Source organism: Porites lutea, chromosome 14 (assembly GCF_958299795.1).
Source record: "Porites lutea chromosome 14, jaPorLute2.1, whole genome shotgun sequence".
Classification (NCBI taxonomy): Eukaryota; Metazoa; Cnidaria; class Anthozoa; order Scleractinia; family Poritidae; genus Porites; species Porites lutea.
This window is the reverse complement of record NC_133214.1, coordinates 2,623,586-2,644,714: the sequence shown is the minus strand read 5'-3', so window position 1 is coordinate 2,644,714 and position 21,129 is coordinate 2,623,586. Positions and strand designations below refer to the sequence as shown.

At 39.4% G+C, this 21,129-nt stretch overlaps 2 protein-coding genes across 2 annotated transcripts; one reads left to right on the top strand and one right to left on the bottom strand.

The window, feature by feature from the left end:
* The first annotated feature begins 4,768 nt into the window (after positions 1-4,768).
* Positions 4,769-5,968, top strand: LOC140924731 (suppressor of cytokine signaling 3-like). The gene has a single exon (XM_073374740.1). It carries the CDS (start codon positions 4,951-4,953, stop codon positions 5,524-5,526), a length of 576 nt encoding a protein of 191 aa, XP_073230841.1. The 5' UTR covers positions 4,769-4,950; the 3' UTR covers positions 5,527-5,968.
* Positions 5,969-9,028: 3,060 nt separating this feature from the next.
* On the bottom strand, positions 9,029-19,719 carry LOC140924360 (protein O-linked-mannose beta-1,2-N-acetylglucosaminyltransferase 1-like). The gene is made up of 9 exons (XM_073374396.1): positions 19,262-19,719; positions 17,277-17,359; positions 16,458-16,637; positions 15,148-15,454; positions 13,812-14,080; positions 12,110-12,283; positions 11,668-11,735; positions 10,292-10,585; positions 9,029-9,773 (listed from the first exon to the last, which is right to left on the bottom strand). The coding sequence occupies exons 1-9, from the start codon at positions 19,542-19,544 to the stop codon at positions 9,461-9,463; spliced, it is 1,971 nt and encodes a 656-aa protein (XP_073230497.1). The 5' UTR covers positions 19,545-19,719; the 3' UTR covers positions 9,029-9,460.
* Between the last annotated feature and the right edge of the window lie 1,410 nt (positions 19,720-21,129).

Genomic DNA, 21,129 nt, shown 5'->3' with positions numbered 1-21,129 from the left:
GAAAACGTGATTTTCTTTGAGCACCTCGGATAATTGATCCCAGTAATCAAGAGCCATAACATGGCTCTTGCAGTAATGAAATTGCGGATAAGTTAAGCCCTTAAACCCTAACATCAAAGTTTGAATTCTCATTTGTTGCCCCTATTCATTTCCTACAGAAGTAGTGGGGAGAAGTTGATAAAATATCACGCAAATCCATCTTGTGTGATCATGTCCGTAATTCTCCTGACCACTCTGTTTTATAAAGCATTGATGTTACAAGGAGAAATTTGATGCTGATCACTCTTAGGGCTTAAATGTTTAAGCCTTTCTTCCTTCCTTTCGATGCTCTCTTTAGTAATGCTCTTCGGCTTTCCCAGCACACGAATTTGGAAAGCTACAGGAAGATGTTTGCTGTTTCTTTTTCTTTTCTTTTCCAAACAGAAGCTATCACTGCTGGTTCTCAGGCCTTCTCTACGTTTAAAATAACTAGGTTAAAACCGCTGACCAAACCTGCCAGACAACGTTTGATACCCTTAAAAATGTGGGGTATGGTCACGTGACAGCACAAGACGATTTTGGACGATATTTTTACAGGATTGGAACCGTGTTTGCTTTCATGTGACTCGACTGAACGCAGTATTCAAAGAAAACCATGCTTAACCGACAACGCTACGAAAAGACTAGGTTGATTAGAAACAACGTTGGCCTACTTCAGTATACTGTATATTAGTGAGATACGAGACTTTTTGCTCGGCCGATTTACTTTTCTGAGGACAGGATATCATATATATTTGGTTATAAAAGGAATAATCGGAAGAAATAGAAACGTCCGCCGGATGAAGATGAAAATATAAATTTAGCTCACTTAAATTCCATATTTTATCAGACTCCTGTTTCAGTTTAATAAGAGATAAAATTTCGTGGCTGTAATTGGAATTTGTTTTCGAGTTTGGACGTATTATATTCCAAGTAAAACGCTAACTCACGTGCTTGAAACATTGGCAGCTTTTCCTCTGTAAAGGTGTTCAAGGTGCACGCTTTGACAAAGTAATTTTATTATCTTTCTTTCCAAATAAGACAAGAAATCCATTAAAAGACATTTATATGGGACTCGTTAATTAAGGTCCATTTTTGGTACAAGGAATTCGTGTTTTATTGACCGGAAATCCAAGAACGGATTTTAAAAAATTCAATCACCCTTAAAATAATTTATTAGAAAACTTGCATGTGAGCAGGTTTGCGTTTTCCTGTCATTTTCGCTGAAATCGAACTTGAGGGTGTAAAGGGGTTTTCCCGCCTAAATAGACAATGAAGATTGTTGTAGGTCATATGATCAACCTCGTCCCCAGGGCTTTTCCCTTAAAAAATGGGTGGGGCGGGAAAAGGCCCTGGCATCGGCTGGTCACGTGCACAGCCTAAATATTCCTGAGAAGCTAATTTATATGCAACCCGCTGGTTTTGCGCTGACAGAAGTCGAACGGAGCAACAATGGAAAATAATAATATCGCGAACTGTTTGCAATATTTTCGCGTCTGTGCGATTCAAAAGCTTAAGATCCATTTAATTGCGTATTATTCAAATGCTACGAGTTTATGAAAGGGCGTACCGGCTCTACGTTGTCACGTACAAAATATGTCAAATGCTTCAGAGTTGAGACAAGCTGTTGTCGAGTAGTACTTCGACTGAAATTCATCGTGACTGTGGAATTACTGTACGATCATCAAGCGGAAAGTGATTTTGTCCAATGTCAAAAAAAGGCGGGCCTTTGCCTCTAGGATCTGGAGTGAATTTAAACAAATTGAACTTAATTGAAATAGAATTGTTCATCAAAATGCTTTATGGAGTCTGGTCTTCTCTACAACCCGACCATGAAACAAACAAATCTCCGCGCCGGATGCAAGTCAGCCCTCCAGCCAGGAACGATGACATTTCGCCGATCTGAAACATTTGAAGATCTCTTATATCTTTTCTCTTCCGAGGATAAGTACAAAGGATTTTCCTTATATTAAAGGGAAGATTGACCGATCGATTGGAATCAACTACAGCTATGTCAATTTTAAATGGACCCAAGTCTTTCTTTGTTACCAGTCGTTTGATACCCTGGGTGCCAGAGACTTTTCATGCGCGGTTTACGGTTTCGGTCAAGTCTCGCAGAGGTCAATGAATTTTTTAAAAAATACAGGTCATACAAGATAAGTCTAAACCAACGCGTATCGCTATGATGATATGGCTGAGAGTTAAGGTGAATGGAACTAGGTTGTGTACGGCGGTCCACTTCGCAAGAAATAAAATAAAATATCAAAAGAGTCGCGAAACGAACTTTTCCAGTACAAACTTTATGCATTTACGATAGCTTGTTCGTCATTTATATCGCTCTATAAAGGAAGTTTTACAAATGTTACCGCTCGCTGTCCCCTTCATAGAAATCGGAGGAAAGCAAAAAATTACCATAGCCAGTATCTGTGACAAAAAGGAAACCTTGTAAAACTTTTCGTTAATCGTCAAGAGATAAAAAAGGCCGCCCAAGATCGCGCGTTGTGAGGTTACGCATAATTTTAGCTTTTCACATAGCGCTAATTTATTACACCCAGGATTTTAGGGTGTACGAGGGGACACGTGACCAGCCGATGCCAGGGCCTTTTCCCGCCCCACCCATTTTTTAAGGGAAAAGCCCTGGGGACGAGGTTGTCATATGATATGAAATGTCACATGTGTAGCCACCCTCCCCTCCCCTACCCAGCTGTGGACCTGTTCAATTGGCCACCAGCCCCCCATCCACCTGTGCACCCACACGCCCACCTACCCACCTGTGGAGCTGCCCACCTGGACACTCTATTTATTTGTGAAAATAGCCACCTGGTTTCATTCTTTTGCGAGAAGCACAGTCACATTGACAGTAAGTAAAACTTTCTTTGTTTACAATACAAGATAGTGCTGGCATTGACTATTTTCGAAGTTTCCAGTACACTCTGTTTGCGCACCAATTTTTGCAAACGTTATTGTTTTTAAATGCTCTTGGAAAAATGTCGTTCACCTTGGGGCATTTTTAAACAATTGTATATTTAAACTTGGGGGGGGGGGGGGCGGGTGCAAACAGAGTGTACCGTGGGGATTCGAACATAGAGAATTCTTGGAAGATCGTGGTGGCGTACGGCTATGCACATGACAAAAACAGGGCATCAAGAGCAATGCAGAGTTCTATGTATCTTTTCAAATTCACCAAAAGACTGGAATTAAAGTTCGGATCCGTCAGTAAAGGATCCTTTTAGCTTTAAAATATTGAAACAGACTGTTGTTCGAATATTCTATAGTTGATTATTTGAGATTTGTACGCGTAGCATCTAGTCTGCTACACAGCCGTTTTTAGTGTCGTCACGCAACGCTCCTCCCCACAGCGTTGCGTGACGACACTAAAAACGGCTGTGTAGCAGACTACGTAGCATCAGGATTTGCCTTAATTTCTATAAAGGTATTATCAGTTTCGATAAATATATATTAAGCGTCGTTCTAACTCAGTTTTGAGTCTTCTGACCAATTTTAAATATCCGTTGGTGTGACAATTCAAATTAATTCTCTTCGGCAGTAATTTCACTTTAACTCACAAATAAAAGAAGCCAAAATGGACTTATTTCATTTTATTGACAGTTAGAATTTTCATCGCTACGCCCGTGTCATTGTTCTAGGTGCTCATATCGCCGTAGGCTATTCTCTGACTCACCAACCCTCTTTTCCTTCCCAAAAAGTTAGTCACTGAATCACTCAAATTCTTGAGGGAGGCTGTAATCTGAGTCTGGAATTTTCTCTACCCCTTACCAATAAGTAAACTGTTTTGAAATAAAAAGCTGAATTTCTCGGAAAGTTATAATCCACTTAACTCGGATTCTCGGAAAAACCTTTGTTATGAATATTCATAATGTTTTCTATTGTACGCAAGATTGAACGTCTATCACTTCATTTTATAACATTCACTTTAGCTGGAAACAGAGAATTTTGGTTCCTTAACGATTTGAAACGTACTTTGACCTTAAATTATGCGTACGTGCTTCTCAAAAAGTGTTTCAAGGCAAAAACGTCATTTCGTGGGTGTTCAGCTTGCTTCAAGGGATGTAACTGCAGAAGTGAGCATCACAAACGGTGATTTCACAATTTCCGTTAAAAAGCGAATACAGAGAAACATGCGCTTCCTTCTTTTGAAAACTGCTTTTGTTAAACAAGAGCAGCAAGTAAAATTCTTCCCAGTTTAAGAAATGTAAGGAAACAGCGAACGCAAGTAGAGAAATTATGAAATCTCAAGTTGATTACAGTATTTCATCGGCAAAACAAGTAGCACGTAATACTAATTGTGCTCTCTCGGCTGTAATTCATCATGAGTCTCTAAAAAAAAAGGTTAACTTATTTTAGTTTTACAAAAATGAGGAAATAGAATAATTTTGAGCAACCGTTCGAGACCAATGGAGAATAGATTCGTTTCCATCTTCCGGTCTACGTAGTAGAAAGCCCCGCAGCATGTAACGGTATATAAGCAAGTTCCGTGATGTGCTTTTATATCCACTATACGTTGCTGAAAGGAGCGTAATTAAAATGTCCGCCTTGTCTCTTTCTAATAGCTAACCCTCTAATAAATTTAAGGGCCATCTTGCTTCTAATGATTGCTAAAACTTAATTTTACTGTCTATTTTTTCCAAGAAAATTTCATCATTTTTAAGACAAACTTCCGGAATTCTAGGAAATGACAGCACAGACGGGTATGTGAACTATTTCCCGGAAACTCTCAAAAAAGATAAAAACACCATCAAATGAGTTTCTGATCACAAAGGAGCAAGCAGTTTTAGAGAAACCACGACGGTAGATTCAAGGAATTAGTGACAGGAGCAATGTCTCTCCAGATAGACCAAACTTGACTCAAAGCGATTTCGCCACGGCTTTGAGTACAGACGTTTCAGAGACAGTTTCGTAGTCAAAGATTCGATGAGCGCTGGAATTAAAACAGTTTCCCTGGATCCAGTGATTAAAAAATTGGAGGAGAGCGGATTTTACTGGGGAGCAATATCTGCAGTCAAAGCAAAATCTTTATTACGCGAGAAACCCGTCGGACAATTTCTGGTTCGCGACAGTTCGGACTCAAGGCATCTTTTCACTATAACACTAGTCACAGCCACCGGAATAACAAACGTACGGATAAATTTCGCTGAGGGCTTATTTTCTTTGGACAGAAATGATACATTTATGGAACCGAGAAACGAAGAAGTCAAGAATTATTCTCCACCAAAATTTGACTGTGTTGTCAAGATGGTATTTTACTATATGTTGGTCTCAAGAGGGATTTTACAGACTAAGGAGAAAGTAACCAAAACTTTGGGCAATAGAGGAACTCCACTATTTATCCTATGGAGCCCATTATATAAGGAAGTTTCTAGTTTGCAACATCTTTGTCGCAGGGCTTTAAATCGTCAAATTCTCGCCACCGGTGAAACTGATGTAAAACAAACGTGGATTCCTCACCCGGTGAAGTCATATTTATCACAATATCCCTACCCTATGTGAATGCATTATTGACACATTATTCGTTTTCGTTCGTGGATGAATTTAACTCTGGGAAATGTTGAGAGTATGTACATAAATACAACTCATTACAAAAGTCGCCGTTACGTCTTTATTTTTCAGTGAAATGAGCGTTCATACTATGTAAATACTATATCTAACAAATCTTACAAAAAGAATGTAAACTAAATTATGTAAAAAGTCGAATTCTAAGCTCTTGTTTGAGTTCTTTGTGTTTCTACTGAAAAGTGAAAATTTCTTTTTGTTACTATCACTTTGAACTTCCGTGGTTGCAATTTCGGACAAATGACGTTGAATAATAGGGTTTCCAAGAAATTTGTTCTCTGGTTTCGTTCTGAACAACTAAACAAAAAGACAATTCGTTATAACTCAACAAGATATGTAAAATAAAACACGTACAATAAACAAGACATGCACTATTTGATTTGCTGTGAAGTTGCATCTCAGTTGAAAAGCAGGGCAAAAGAAACTACGCTTGAAAAACACGCGCTATGGCGTTCCAATGCTTTCCTTATCTCCTGCACTCTTTCCCTCTTTGCACATTAACTGAATATCCTAGCGAAAGAAAATTTTGGAATATTCAGGGAAGGAAATTTTATCTTCCTAACTCGATATCTCCTTTCTCCTTTCCCCAAAATTGACCTATTACCCAAATCAACATTCTCTGAAAAACAAGAAGAAATCTCCAATTTTCGAGAACCATTCCTTCAGAAAGCACGCATGGCCACCACAATACCCCACTGCATCATCAAAACCGAACATTAAAAGAATCTGCTTCAGCTTTCCCTTTGATATCAACATCAATTCACAATTTTGAAAAAGTTTTATTGATTTTCAAGATCGTATTCAAATCTGTCTAAGTGATGAAGCCATCATTTCAAATGTTATTAATATTCCTGAATAATTCTCGTCGTCATTTATTTCGTGTGCCAATTCATGCTAAAATAAAAAAAATATATACCAAAAAAATAAAACTGAAACTTTTTTAACCTTCACGTGCGTACAAAAATGAAGAGTCCGATCTACCACGAAAATGCGCATTTTAGCGGAACGTTCGTCCATTGCCGCAGAAATATATTCTTGACCTACAGGTCTTCTTCGTAATGTCGATCAATACAGTGAAATCAAATGGTTAAGTGACCTTTCTTTGGAGAGCTCAACGTGTCAACCTTTAAATCAAGGCAGCCCTTGTACCCTCAGTGATTTGAGTCATGGACTCGGTTAGCCATTGGCGCTCGGATACTCAGTAAAGAAAAAAAATTCTCAAGCGAAAAGTTTGCGCAATTTCATATAGTTTACCCCTACTCTCCCTCTCCACTGTGTTTTTGCCTCGTCATGAGGTTATTTCCTAGAACCAGCGGGGTGACCTTCCATGTTTCTCGGAAACTCAATCAAAGATGTCCTTCTTTGTTCCAATTGCCGCCCCCGGGGTTTATTCTTGTCCACGCCTCTTTGGTTTGAGAGAAGCTAAAACATTGTACTTAATATTAAATCTGGAGCAATAAATGCTACTGCTATCTACCCGGCATTTTCACTCATGTTTGCTGACGACACAGGCAAAGGGATGAGCTCACTTTTACGAGAAACCAGTGGCTGCTGCTTCGACGAAAAACCATAAGAAAAAAAGTTTTTTATTCCCGGAGTCAAATGTTGCGGAAACATCTGTACCGAAGGTTTCAATTTTCAAGATTATAAACAAAATCCCACAGTGTGACCATCGAGATATACACTTCACAGCATGCAGTTACAAGGTTGTGTTTATTTGCCCAGTATTTTGACTAGGTGAAATTTAGGTTTCTTGAAAGCAATGTGAAAAACAAAGCCACACATGTGGAGGGCTCCAAATAAATCGCGCCAGGTTACATCCTTTGGAGGCGCCAGTAAACAAATCAACCACAAAAGCCATGCCAGAAAGAAACCTGAGGTGAAGTCTTATTTTTTTCAGTTTTCAGGAATAAATATTACACATATATACTCTGTTCAAACTGTTTTCTTTTTTTATTTGATCCATAGATTAATAAAACATTTTCTATATTTATATTAGCAATTGCAGACTAATTGTGTAAAAAACTTTATAAAACAAGTCGTAGTCTAGCAGGCGTGTTTCCGATGATCGCTTCTGTTTTTGCTACCACGACGGGCGACGGCAACGGGTACGCCAAAAAGGCAATAGGTTTAGATTGGCAAAACAACAACTCTGCACGTGAATCATGCTTTCTGTACATTTCTTGCCGTCGCTGCGCGACTACGAACGTTTTATGGAGCACGTTAAGACATAAAAACAATTTTCTTTGTCATTTTTCAGAACTAAGATACAGTCCTTTAGAATCGACTCCAGAAAAATTTCGCCAACATTTCACAAATGAAATGAAACGGAATAAGAGTCACGAAGTTTGAAACAGCGCGATAAAAGCGACGTTTTCGCTGCCGTTGCCGTCGCGTTGCTTAAGCTCCCAACTGAGTACAAAAGCGACGGCCGTCAATAAGTCTACATTTCCAGCCTACAGTTTTTGACCTTTATCCCTTTAAGTGCCAATAGTGACCAACAGCAATTTTCTCCTAACAATGTCCATACATTGTCAAGAGATAAGGTTGTGAGAATATAAAAAAAATGATCACGAAAGAGAAAATGCCTTGATGTTTTATTAAATTCTCTCAACTAATTCTTAAAGGAAATGTATGGAGATCAGTTTGGAGAATTTGTATGTGGATACTGGGGCTTAAAGGGTTATCGGGATATACCTTGTGAACGAAACAAAGCCGCCTCTCAATGCTCACAAAACGTCCCTCGCGGCGGCGAGCAATGAGCGAGCAGTTTTATTCGCAAGCCAATATGGATCAAAATTTGGTTGAATCTGTCAAATGCGCTCACTTTTTCCACACAAAGAAAGCTGCCGAACGTTACAATAACCCCCGAGCTCCAACGAAGAATTTTTAAGATAATCGCTCCTAGTACTAAGCATAAGAAAACAATAAAGTCGTTGCCAATAACAAACTAGACTGCTATCGGTCCTCTTTTTTTTCCGCATTTTTATTGCATGAGCGCGCGATTTGCGATGCGAAATTCAAAGTTGGCAGGCTAAAAATAGCCAGAGTATATGGGGTAATAAAAATTACAAGGCCCTTTGTAGCTCACAATCACGTGACCATAATGCAGAAATTATGGGATACAACTCAACAGGAGCCTATCAATCTCTTGACCATAAACAATACCAGAGATGGACAGACCATTAGAAGAACAGCTAGAAAGCATTTTTTGAGGTGACTGACACAAAACAATATGATTTATAAGGGTTTGTATGAAAAAAAAAATTGGAGGACCGCAAGCCGTGCGTTCCATTGGCACACGGTATTTTCTCCGAGATTCAAACCTCCATAAAATGGCAATGTTAAGAGTTTAAAACCTAAAAAATGACAGACCCACTAATTGTTTTATACTATTTCAATATTTAGTATTTTTAGAGTTGTATCCTATAATTTTGGCTTAGGCGAGGTGACCCCGAGCTGCAAAGAAGATATTCGCCGAGAAAGGTAAGACCTACTAATAGGAAAATCACATGACTTTTGGAGGGCACATAGTTTATTTGTGGCCCCGAAGTAGCATCATTTGCACCCAAGCGGAGCGAGAGTTCAAATGATGCTATAAGGGACACAAATAAACTATATGCCCTACAAAAGTCATGTGATTATCATTATTATCAATACACGAGGCCAAATCGTACAAATTTATTTCATTAGGAAAGATTGTTTAACATGTTGCGGGCTGCAAATTCCACTGTACTTTGCCGTTTGGCCCGCGAAAAGGAGCGTTTTACTGAGTACAATTTGTCATTTGGCTGCGAGTAGTGATAATAATGGGAATTAAATAAGAAAGACATAAGAATATTTTTTTAAAAACGTTGTTTCTAAAATCGCTTCATGACTGCTCATTTTCCTTCTTTGGGATAAAAATAGGTGTCACTTCGGCGGGTTTATGATTACAATATGGAGAAGCTGGGCAACCTACAATGAGAACATGACTTCCTTTAATCCAAAGCCGCCACATACTCTTGTGAAATCCTCGTACATCTAAATCCCAAATCTTAAGACATTTAGCAATTGCCTTCCACGTAACCCAGTCTGTTGGATGCTCCATTTTGATGTAAAATACAAAGTTTTGTCCCTTTTCGCCAGGAACAAAGTCCTCGTTATCACAGAGATTTTTGGAATGGTCCAAAGTTTTCGAGGAGCTGCAAACAACACAAAAGAGAAATTAAGCATGAAAAATAAACATTGACATGAAGAAATAAAGACAAAAGAGGAGCTTTCTTTGTACTCCTAAGGGAACTCGGAAATGGCCTATCAACAGCTGTTTCTACAACATCGCTCCCAGGCTTCTCTCTTTCCCACATTTCAAGGACGAGAAGAAAAGAATCCTGGGAAGGCGACTGCTGTTTCTACGTCATCATCGTATTTTAGTTAAAAATTCTAAGGGGACAGACTATCACTATTTTATGCTCCTTCAAAACTCTGTTACTAGTTCAGGTCCTCCATAAAACGTGAAATCAGGCGTTTTCACGTCGTAGTGGTGTGGTGACTGCAAAGAAATGTCCTAAGAAATTGTGCTGCACGTGCAGAGTTGTTGTTTTGCTTATTCAACCCAATGCACTTTTCGACGTTCTTGTTGCTCTCGCCGTTCTGACATCTTAAACTCCCTAATATCAGTAAGAAAGAGCACAGAGAGAAATATATTCAACGTTATAAATACCTCAACAGACGCTCAATTTCTTTCTCATAGTTATCCTTCTTGACTTTTTCCACGTCAAAACGAACGTTGAGCTCTGTGTTGAGCGCATGCTTCTTGAAATACATTTCTTGGAAATATGGATGCATATTAAGTCCTTTTGACCCGAAGTGATACGTCCGGGAGATATCGGGTATTATACACTCCCTGTCTAGTCTGTTTTCCGGAAGCCGCATCCACATATCCCAGTCCCAGAACTTGTCCGGGGTCGGCCATTTTGGTTCAAGTTCCTCTTTGTACATCTTTCGTTTGAGGATCCTTTAGAAAAAAGGTACGCAATGCATGCGCATTGCAGCGCGTTTAAATTATTTTAAGCGGGACGGGATGATAGTTTTGCTTACAAGTCAGGACTGGACGTCGCTAGAGCCCTGAAAATGTGGTTCTGTCAGCTGAGTATAGGACGACGTTTCGTGCACGCGTCCCTTGTCACATGTTCGACGGAGGTACTAGTAATAGGGCAATTGTAAGCTACGATCATACAGAGCTACGCGCGAAGTAAAGGTCATAGCTACAGTATACGCTGTTGGTTGGAAAAAGGTCTCCTTAATTTTTGCCCTATACTTAAACTTTCCAACTCGTTCCGATGGTTAGGAAGAGACGGTCGATATACTGGTGTATATGTTCCCATGTACTTATTCTTAGACGCGCCTTCAAGACTCTGTTCTTGCAAGAAAAGTAGGGTTGACAGTGCTCGACTTTCACAAAAAAATTGTGGGGCCAGCTGGCCCCCAAATTTTCATTTTTTGTCGCCAGAACAAGTATTCTGGTCGCCAAAAATTTTATTTTTATGAATTAATGGATTTAGTTTTCTGAAGGATAACGGATTATCATTAGTGTACGTTTTCCCAAAGAAGAGAGTCACCTATCTTGGGCGCCAGGTAAGTGTCCAGGCGTGAAAATTTGGTCGCCACTGAGTAAAAGCTGGTCGCATTGGCGACCCCACAGGTCGCAACGTCGAGCCCTGGACTTGAGTTGTCGAGCTACTGATCTAGATGCACTGAGCGCTTGTAGGAGCGCAAACATTAAACGGTCTCATTTATCCTTAAATGTTTCTTCAAAAGGAAGACTTTTGCAAACGTCCTTCGTCCTATTTTACCGCTTGCTAGACCACTTCGTGGCCAGAAAACCTCGCCTCTGCTCGCTTTATGGCTTTTTCTGAGGTGAAACTCGCGAAGCCGACTTGTGACAAGTCTATTTCACTTTTGAAACCAAATAAATTAAACCTCCCTCCGTTACGTCGACGCTTTGGCCGACTGTGTTAAAGACAAGTGAGACAGACGACGCATCAGATATTTGCCAGATACACTGACTTTTGAAAAGAATTAAATAAACTAACTCACCAACCAAGTCCAGGCATGGTTTCTATTCGATACAGCATGGCCGGGTCACCGACTGTGTGTTCATAACCCTAAAGAAAGAGCATATTATACTTTTGATGGGAAGCTCTTTATTATAACCAGTGAATACAGCCGTCTTTCCTGAGCTCCTCGCTCCTCAGCGGTAGCAGGGCTGTATTCGAAAGCTAGGCTGCATAGATAACATGATGAAAAAATCCCGAAAATGAAAAATAGTTTACACTCAATAACCAAACTAAAATTATCCTGTTCCAGGCGTTCTGTTAGTACAGCGAGGGCGAGGAATTGACGGGGAAAGCCACTCGTTTTCCCTGCGTACGATTTAACTGGCTCCCCACCATATGAACTTTGCGTTGACTTCAGCACAGATGTGACCTAAAACAGCAATCATTGTGACATATCCCCCTTAAAATAATTTATAACTCACCTGGTCATTCCACGCTGAGACACAATATAGACTTTGATCCTCTTCAAGAACTGGCAACAACTGGTAGAAATACCAGAATATATCTGGTGAAACATCCAAATCTTCCTCCAATATGATCATGAATTTTGCATCTGGATACAGGTTGAATGTTGTAGTTAAGCTCGCCTTGTAATGCTGTTGAAGAGTTACAAAATAATATCAAAATCTCTCTCTTGCTCAGCTATTTCCCATGCGAAACAGCGCGAACAAACTACACTTTCTTGTAAGAGTCATAGAGCGCTTCAGTTCGAGAGCGAGAATTCTACGAATACGAGATTTGACTGAAATTGTTATCGCGTATTCTCAAAAAATATACTCTCCAGAAAGCTTCATTGTACTTTTGATTCACCGGAAAAGTTAGCACTGTTATCTTTATTGCAGGATGTTAAGCCCTCTGCCGATTGCAAAATGATAAAACTTCTTACATTTGATAACTTGCTCCCGCAACTACGACATTTCTCGGTAAAACTCGTATTAGATTGACGACAACTGTGAAGTTTTCCCGCCAAAATGACACTGGTTCCCGCGTGAGCACCACTTAGAATTCAGAAAATATTCTACTCATAGTCGTCCTTGTCTCAGAATCTAAAGCTCTCTATAGTTGCGAATTCACTTCCTAAACGACGAGAGTGCTTGGGATTAACCTTTCACTCAGACGAACCTTAGTAGCTCCAAGACCGACTATCGAAGAACGTTGCGCGGGAGGCTACTATCCTAGTCCTGCATTCCCACCTCTTTTTCACTAAAAGAATCCCGCATCCCGTGCCAAGATTTTGGCGAATCCCGCAGTCAAATACCGTATCCCGTCAAAAAATTTTGCGTTTTCCCGAATCCCGCACCATATTTCGAGTCAAATAGCGGATCCCGAAAATACCCTTCCAGACCCTCTACTTTACCCTCGAGCGCGCGTGAGGGAGAGAGGAGGGTTTCATTTCCACCTTTCTCCCGCGTCGTTCGCGCTTCTCAAGCGCCCGAAATCCCCTCTTCTTCCCTTTCAAACACCTCAGTTTTATTATTCATTCAAAACATTTCGCCGTTTCTGATTGGCTCCAATCTCCCCGCTAAATCTTCATAACCAACTGATGCGTACCATATTTGGAAGATGCGAGCAATAAACCATCGATTCGATGGTATAAATTACGATATACCATCGTTCAACCTCGGCGGCAATCTAGCCGTTAATTCCTGAGTGAACTAAAAAAGAAAGTGCCGTTCGCGGCTCTACGCTCTTCTCACATATGGTAATATGCCCGTCTAACCTCGTTTACGGGTAAAAATTCTTTTGAAATTCAAATACGAAAACGTCGTCTAATTAGCATTTCAAAGGATTTTTTACTCAAAAACGAGGTTAGACGGGCATATTACCATACGTGAGAAGAGCGTATACGAAGTCGAAATAGCCAAATTTGTAACTAACGAAAGAAATGCAAGAATACGCAAAACATATCGCTCGATGGATGCTATCGATTTTTTGAGGCGTACCTGCCAGGAAACACATGTGATTATATCCTGAAACCATGTAGAGAAATAGGTCAAAGTTTTGAGAAAAGTCTACGCGAAAGCAAACTTGTTAAGAGCTTAAAAATATTTTGAATGAATAATAAAACAATTACTGAATTCGGCTTTCGAATGAAGTGAAGAATTACATGTAAGCAGATCTGACCTGTGAGATTCTGGCATTCTTGCTGCTAATAGGAGTGTGTTGAATTCCCCTGATGCCGAACAATCGAGCAACAGCCAAAGGCTCTTCAAAATATCCATCAATAAACACGGTTATTTTACTTGGGTCGGCACCCTGTGCTGCCAGAACAGAGCGAAGCATGCGATACAAATAGTTCGGCCTGTTGCTGGCAATAATGGCCACTGGGAGTGTGATTTTTTCACCATTTGGCAAGGGGTCTGTTTTGATATCCAGTGGTGCTGGGTTTGAACCTGAAATACAATTCAAATGGCAAATATTGCTGGTTTGCACGTGATGTCAAGGCGGCCATATTGGTGATCAAGAACAAAACATTTCTCTCCTTTGGGAACTAGTCTTCTTTCATGTAACTTCTTCGAGAAAAAATTCCTTTGTATTGACTTCCAAGGTGGCTACCTTGTCACGTTGTTGCAAACCAAGAATTTTTTTCACTGACTTTCCACTCAGTGTAGCCTGCGAGCAAGTTCTTCATTTGGGGGAGTCTCGACGAGTCAAACAAGAACCGCACATAAAAGGGGACGACAGTGCGATGGGCTGGGATAGGGCCGGAGCCCATGTATGTCTTCCAGTTTCCTTCGCTAGCCATAATTCGCTAGCCATGAAAAGCTTGCTCACAGGGAGGCTACACTTTGCAAATATAACCGAGTAAAATTTAGGTGTAAAAAGACAAGGGAAGGCCACAACCTACAACCTATTTACCTGTTTCAACTTCGTGATAACACAAAATTATGCTTTTTGATAACTTTGTAACTGTAAGAAATTTGTGCAATTGTTTAGCCCACGAACAGGCTCACTTGTGCGAATTCCGGGAGAGCCAGCACCGATGTGGTTGCTGCAATGCCGCCCCCTTGTAATTTTATTATAAACTACAAGAAGGGTAAATAAGTCGATTGACTTTTGAATTTATCCTTGTTTCTTAGGAGGAAACCTTCATTTCTGCTTTTGTGGATCGACTTTTGAATTTATCCTTATTTCTTAAGAGGAACCCTTCATTTCTGCTTTTCTTTTACTCTTCAGGAATTGATGGATGAACAAGTACCTACATGTATTCTTACTACCCAACAACAGTCCAGTGATTGGTGGTTCTTACTAGCCAAGTCAAAATCTTACTAGCTGGCCAAATCCAATTTTACCATTTCAGGACTAGTAGACAAATGCTGTGAGCCAGGGAAATCCTTAACAAGCAAGCCCCACACCATACAAAACGTTTTTAGGGGTACTCCCCATACCCTATCACTATACTTTTCCCTCCCCCCCTCCCCCTTCCCCTCTCTAATTAGCAATCACCAAACTGACTTACAACTGCAAACACTTCCATAGCCTTCGAACTTCTCACAAAACTCTTTCCTTCTTCTTGTTGCATCACTTTCCTCCCACGAACAAGACCCAGCATCCTCTGATTGTAATGTTACTAGGGCCTGGATAGTTAGGGGATCTCCCCAAGAGTCAAAATTGGGTGCCTTTCTGTGGCCCTCTGCACTGACAGGCCCTCGCTTCTGCACCACAAAGGCCCATGTATCTCTAAAATTGATGTTCTTAAAGTTTTCACTACCAAGTGTGCTCATAAGATTTCGTGCTGTCTTCTTTAGCTGGTAGGTTCCTTCATCCTAAACAAAACAATGTACGGTTTCAGAAAATAGTAAGACAGAGTTGGCTGTACTACAATACAAATGCTGTTAAGGGCTGGTCGTTTATTAGCTGCTGGGTGGGCAGGGGGGTTTTGGGGGAGGAGTGGAGGGCAGCCATTTTGAGAAAGCTAAGAAGATTTCCATACCAACCACCACTTCATCCTAGCTTTTTGGAAATGATCCTTATAAATTTTGCATATTGTGAAAGTGATTCAACCCCCCATCCTATTGCTGTGGAATCTACAAATATTCTACTTTATCTAAAGTTGTGTTCATATGACATTGGCATTTACCGCTATTTATGGCTGTTACATTCAATTTTAATTCACTACTTGGTGGTCCTACTTTCCTAAAATTTACTAAAATGACCTCCCCCCCCGCCCCCGCTAACAATTTCACATCTGACAATGACCCCCCAATCAAGAATTTGAAAATAACCCCCTACATAGTAAGGAAAAATTTTCTTATCCACTTATCCCTTGGACAAGCACTATATTACATTTGGTTGTCCAAAATCCAAGAGTTCTTGTCCAAAAAGTGTCATCAGGTTCCTAAGCCAAGTGAAGCTCACAAAAACAAATGAAATGGCCCTGGTGTGGCAAAGTTAAAAAAATTATACTGTAATTTGAAGTCAATTTTTAAATGTTTCTGTATTTTTTCTAATTAAAAATGTGCGTGTCCCGCGGACAAGTCATGTCAAAGGTTCACATGTCCGAACTAAATTTCTACCTGTCCCGGACAACTGGACAGAGGTTTAGGTGCACCTAGCCTCCCCGCATACGTCCTTTGGGGTTCATTCGTCACGCATTCATTTTCTTCCGTGGGGGAGAAATGAATGCATGATGAACAAACCCCAAAGGACGTCTGCGGGGAGGCTATGGTGCACCCTACCCTAGCAAAATGGCCGCCCCCTCCCCCCCTCACAGGACTGGTAATAGACAACCGTCACCCTAGGGTTGTATGATGAATACAAAGAACTCACCCGTATTGCAAAACATAAAATTCTTCCATCAGAAACCATATTGATAAATAGGACTAAAGCATCAGAATCCTCTTTGCTAGCAAAGGTGTCAAACGCTCTTGTTGCCATAACAGCACCTGTCATTTGGTTGAGTACTGCGACATTCACACCCCTTGCTTGCTCATCTATGCCTTCCAACACCTTAAAATATAAATTTGTGCCTATTGACTTGTGCGTGATTTTATTAAAGGGCAAACTGAGGCAATTTTTCAGGGATTAACATAGTGATTTTGTTACAAATAGTATATGGTGAGTCCTGGGACTCATCTTGTGAAAAAAAATGATGAGTCCCCGTTAAGAATCATTAAGTTCCTGTTCAAAAAACAGTGAGTCCCTGGGTCTTTTGTAACCACACAGTTAATCTGAAGACAGACTCCAAAACTCTGTATTACAGTTTACTAAAATAAAAATATATGCCTTCCTTGAGAATAAAAGAAATAAGCGTCTTTCAACCAAAAGCCACAAGAACAGCCACAGAAATCACCAAACAGGATGTTCTATGAAAAAACATTTTCAGATCAATCAATCAATCTTTGTGTCTTGCAGGACGCATGCCACAAATTATTTTGCGTCTTTGGGGTTTTTTTTATGCATCAGGAACACAGGGGGCAGAGGAAACAAAATCACTGTAACATGACAAAGAGACTTGGTTTTTGATCCCAGTGACTTTGCCTCCAAGGGGGAGAATATAGTGCATGTGTGATATGAATAGCATTGCTTTTATTATAAAGGAAGAATAATAATTATTATTCTTAATTATTATTCAGCTATAATCTGTACCTTTGTTCCATCAACTGTGACCGAGGCAACATCCTTACTAGATTGAACTTCAATGGTAATCCTACGACCCTCAACTTGAGGACCTGAAAATGATAACAAATTTCAGCGGTGTTATCAGTGAATAAAGAAATGATTGGACTTTTGGTTCAGTGAGAAACAAAATGATTCTCTTTTTTAATGGGGATCTCCAAAGGGAAGCCTCCACTGTGCACTTGCTACAGAATATAGTACTAGCAGGTTTTTACTTAGACAATCAGAAAACAAACTTGTGGTTTCTATCAGTAGACAAATAGAGAAGAGAAGAGAAGTCTAAAAAGATCCACACTGGTGACAAATATCAATGTTTATATAATAATCTGGTGGTCATTTGTTGAAGCTTTTCTTTGTCAATTTTAGTGCAAAGCAAAAATATTTCTAGGAAACGAGTGTTTCTTGTAACATAATTTCAACACCTTGTACATTCTACCTCTAGCAGTAAAAAGAGTATAATATATAACTGTGTTGATGAATGAGATGTCCACACCAGATTCTGGACAGATTTATGTGATCATTATGGAAGTTTTTGGGCTAGAACACAAAAGTCTGTCCACAAAACATCCCAACAATAGCTTAGAATGCTAAAAATATTCATCGGCAAATAATGTATATGTAGCTGACGAGAGGTAAAGTCCTGTCTCAGCTGTAATATCCACTAATGATAATAATAATAATTTATTATTTTTTTAGCGCTTATACATCACTGTCCTAAGCACTTTACATAGTACATAATATCATGATATCTGATTAATAATAAAATTATACAAACATAGTAGTACATAATATTGTAATATCTGATATAATTTGCCTTCAAATTGTTGAATGTTAGCTTACAATGTATGTATTAAGGAAAACCTCTAACTAGTCCATTCCCCCCATCCTGCACCCCCTCCCCCCAAAAAACAACAACAACCCAGATGCTTTACCAATCATTTCAACTTAGGGGTCAACCATTTGACTTTTGCAGAGATGCCAACCTCTGGAGACCTAAAATCGGGAGACTGTCTTTTTTCACTACCCCCCCCCCCCCCGCCGGAATTTCAACGACTTCCCCCCTCCGCCCGAAAAAAAAATTGACTCAGCCCCCAATGTGAATGACTTAGGACATTATATGACGTCTTACATGATGTACATACTATCAAAATTCAAAATCATTGTTTTGATGCTGCAAAAATGCCCTAGAAACCGTACTGCGAAAAAGAAAAATTCAAGTTTTGAGCTAAAAATGGGCTAAATCTCAAACTAAGTCTGTTTTATTTTTTACTTTAAGTATTCAATATTTACAGTGGACGTAAAAAGCGGGAGTTTTATGTACCAAAGCGGGAGAGCGGGAGACGAGGCAAAAAAGCGCAAGTCTCCCGCCAAAAGCGGGAGAGTTGGCATCACTGCTTTTGAGGCGGGTATGGGTGATTTCAGAAAAAATAGATTACAGACTGATTTCGAGGGGATAAAAAGCTTGCAAGGGAATATCTGGGCAAAAAAGTATCCTGCACTGAAAAGAAATATCCCTTGCTGTATAATACTGGAAAGAAATCTTTTACTGTTATGTGTCGGAGAAAAAAATTCTTTCTCCAGGGGTTTTGGGAAAAAATTACTTACCCAAACCAAATCACCCATACCCCCTCCCCCCTAAAAAAATCTATCCCTTAAACATATCAAATCGACATTGCCTTATCACAGTTCAACTACTTCTCTCAATTTTATTTCTCATAGTGGTTATGTAATTATCTGTCACAATAAAAAATGGCCAAAGTTCGAAATAAAGGTGTGTTACTCTCTCATTAACATCAGAACTAAAAATAAGTAAATATTAAAATATTACCATTGTTTACATCTTTTAACATGTATGTAAAAATTGCCATCCAAGTCACTGTCTCGGCGAAAACTTAAAAGAGCAGAGATTTTAAAGGATAAAAGCGATCGTTTTAAAAAGATAAAACATTGCTTACCTGGATTTTCTCTGAGGTTTAACTCATTCATTTTCCCCGGGGCTGTTTGGACAGAATTTTTCTCAGTTCTATATTTCCTCGTAGTATCCCAAATAAATATCAAATTTATGATCACTGTCACGCAAAGAACCACAACTAAAATCCATTGAATGATTCTACTAAATATCCCTTTCTTTCGTATGCGAATAGGAGTCTTCTTGCATGGAATGGGAACGCTGAAAAACGCGGACGCCGGTGTGAAAGGCTTCGCGTTCGGATTTGGTTTCCACGTAGTCGAACTCATGCCTCATGTCCTCGAATAACTCAGTTTAAATGTACGAATGTGTAAAAGAAAGATGTAATTTTGAATCCATGACGCTCATACATTATTGCTCAACCATATCAAGGAAGTTGAAAGCCATGAATACTGTTCAACCGTACAAATGAGGTCTGGAACTTGAGTATAAACGACCAGTTTTTACCGCTGGAAGTGTTGATCGTAATGGAAGCGTGGCGGGTTACTTGGTAGCCACGCAAACCGACCCAAAATGGGAAGGAAAGAAAGCAAGAAAGGTAGAAATAAAGAAAACAAAAATGGGAAATGATTAAGAAATAATTTCTTTAACGATAAGGACAGATGATTCCAAAAAATTTTTGTGCCAACAATGAAAAACTAAATTAAAGGTTATTTTTAAAAATGTATTATTGATCCTATTTTAACAAATAGAACATTTTTTTGTGCTAAGAAAGGTAGCTTAATTCATTTCTTCATAAGCATTTTTGGACATTTCAAAGTGCATTTGCATGGTCTATGCAACTTTGACCAAACTTTAAAAAAGTATATAAAAGATCTGCAGACAAATGGTGCCTGGTCTTAATAAGATGAACTCTTTAAAACATTGGAATTCTACGAAATTATTATGGAAGCTGTACATGAAAAGCCTTTGGCACACAGGGTAACAAAATTACGTCACCCTGATCATACGTTCAATGGAAATGGGATGAAAGAACAGAAAGGGAAAAAATCGGAAAAACGAGACAGAAAGATGAAAGGACTAAGCTGCTTCAAGGTTTTAACTTTAGGAGACCATACTAGACCTATTGTAAGTAAGAATTAAATGTGGATTTTTTGCTTTACAGTCAGCTGCATACCCAAAGAAACAATAACATACTGTATCCATTTACTGAAGTCTATTTAAAAACAGTACAAACGTATAGGTAAATTAAATAATTCAATTTATAACATTTTCTGATGAGTTCTTTTCTATTCTGGTGTAAACTGTAATCAAATTAAGTGACAGAAACACAAAGTGGAAGATAAAATTTTGCTTTTATCCAAATACAGAATGATTACTGTTCTTCCTGTTTGCACGCAAAAATAAATAAGGTATTATGATTTAAACTTATCATTTACACAGAGGGCAACTGAAGGTTCTGGAGTGAATGATAACTCAAACTCATACTCCTTTCCAAACTCCATGTTCATCAGGCACCAGTGACCTGACCGGTTGTTCAAACATTGGATAGCGCTATCCACTGGATAAATCACCATCTAGTGAATTAAGGCTAGGCTGTCAACTCTCCCAGATAATGCGAGAGACTCCAGATTTTGAACCGTTTCTCCCGGTCTCCAGGTTAGAGTCTGAAACCCCCCAGATTATCGCCAAAGGATGCCATTTCTAGTAAATTCGACTTTCTGACAATGAAGTTTCATGAAGTTGCGTTGTTTGAGCTATCGTACTTTTAACATCGAACCGTTTCCTAACAAACTCCAGTATGCCATTGTAATATAAGCAATAATGTGATTGGTGGGAAGTAAACCAATTAGGTCAAACATCTTTTTTGCATGTTTTTTTTTTCACAAATGACGTCACGTGCCGTGCATTATG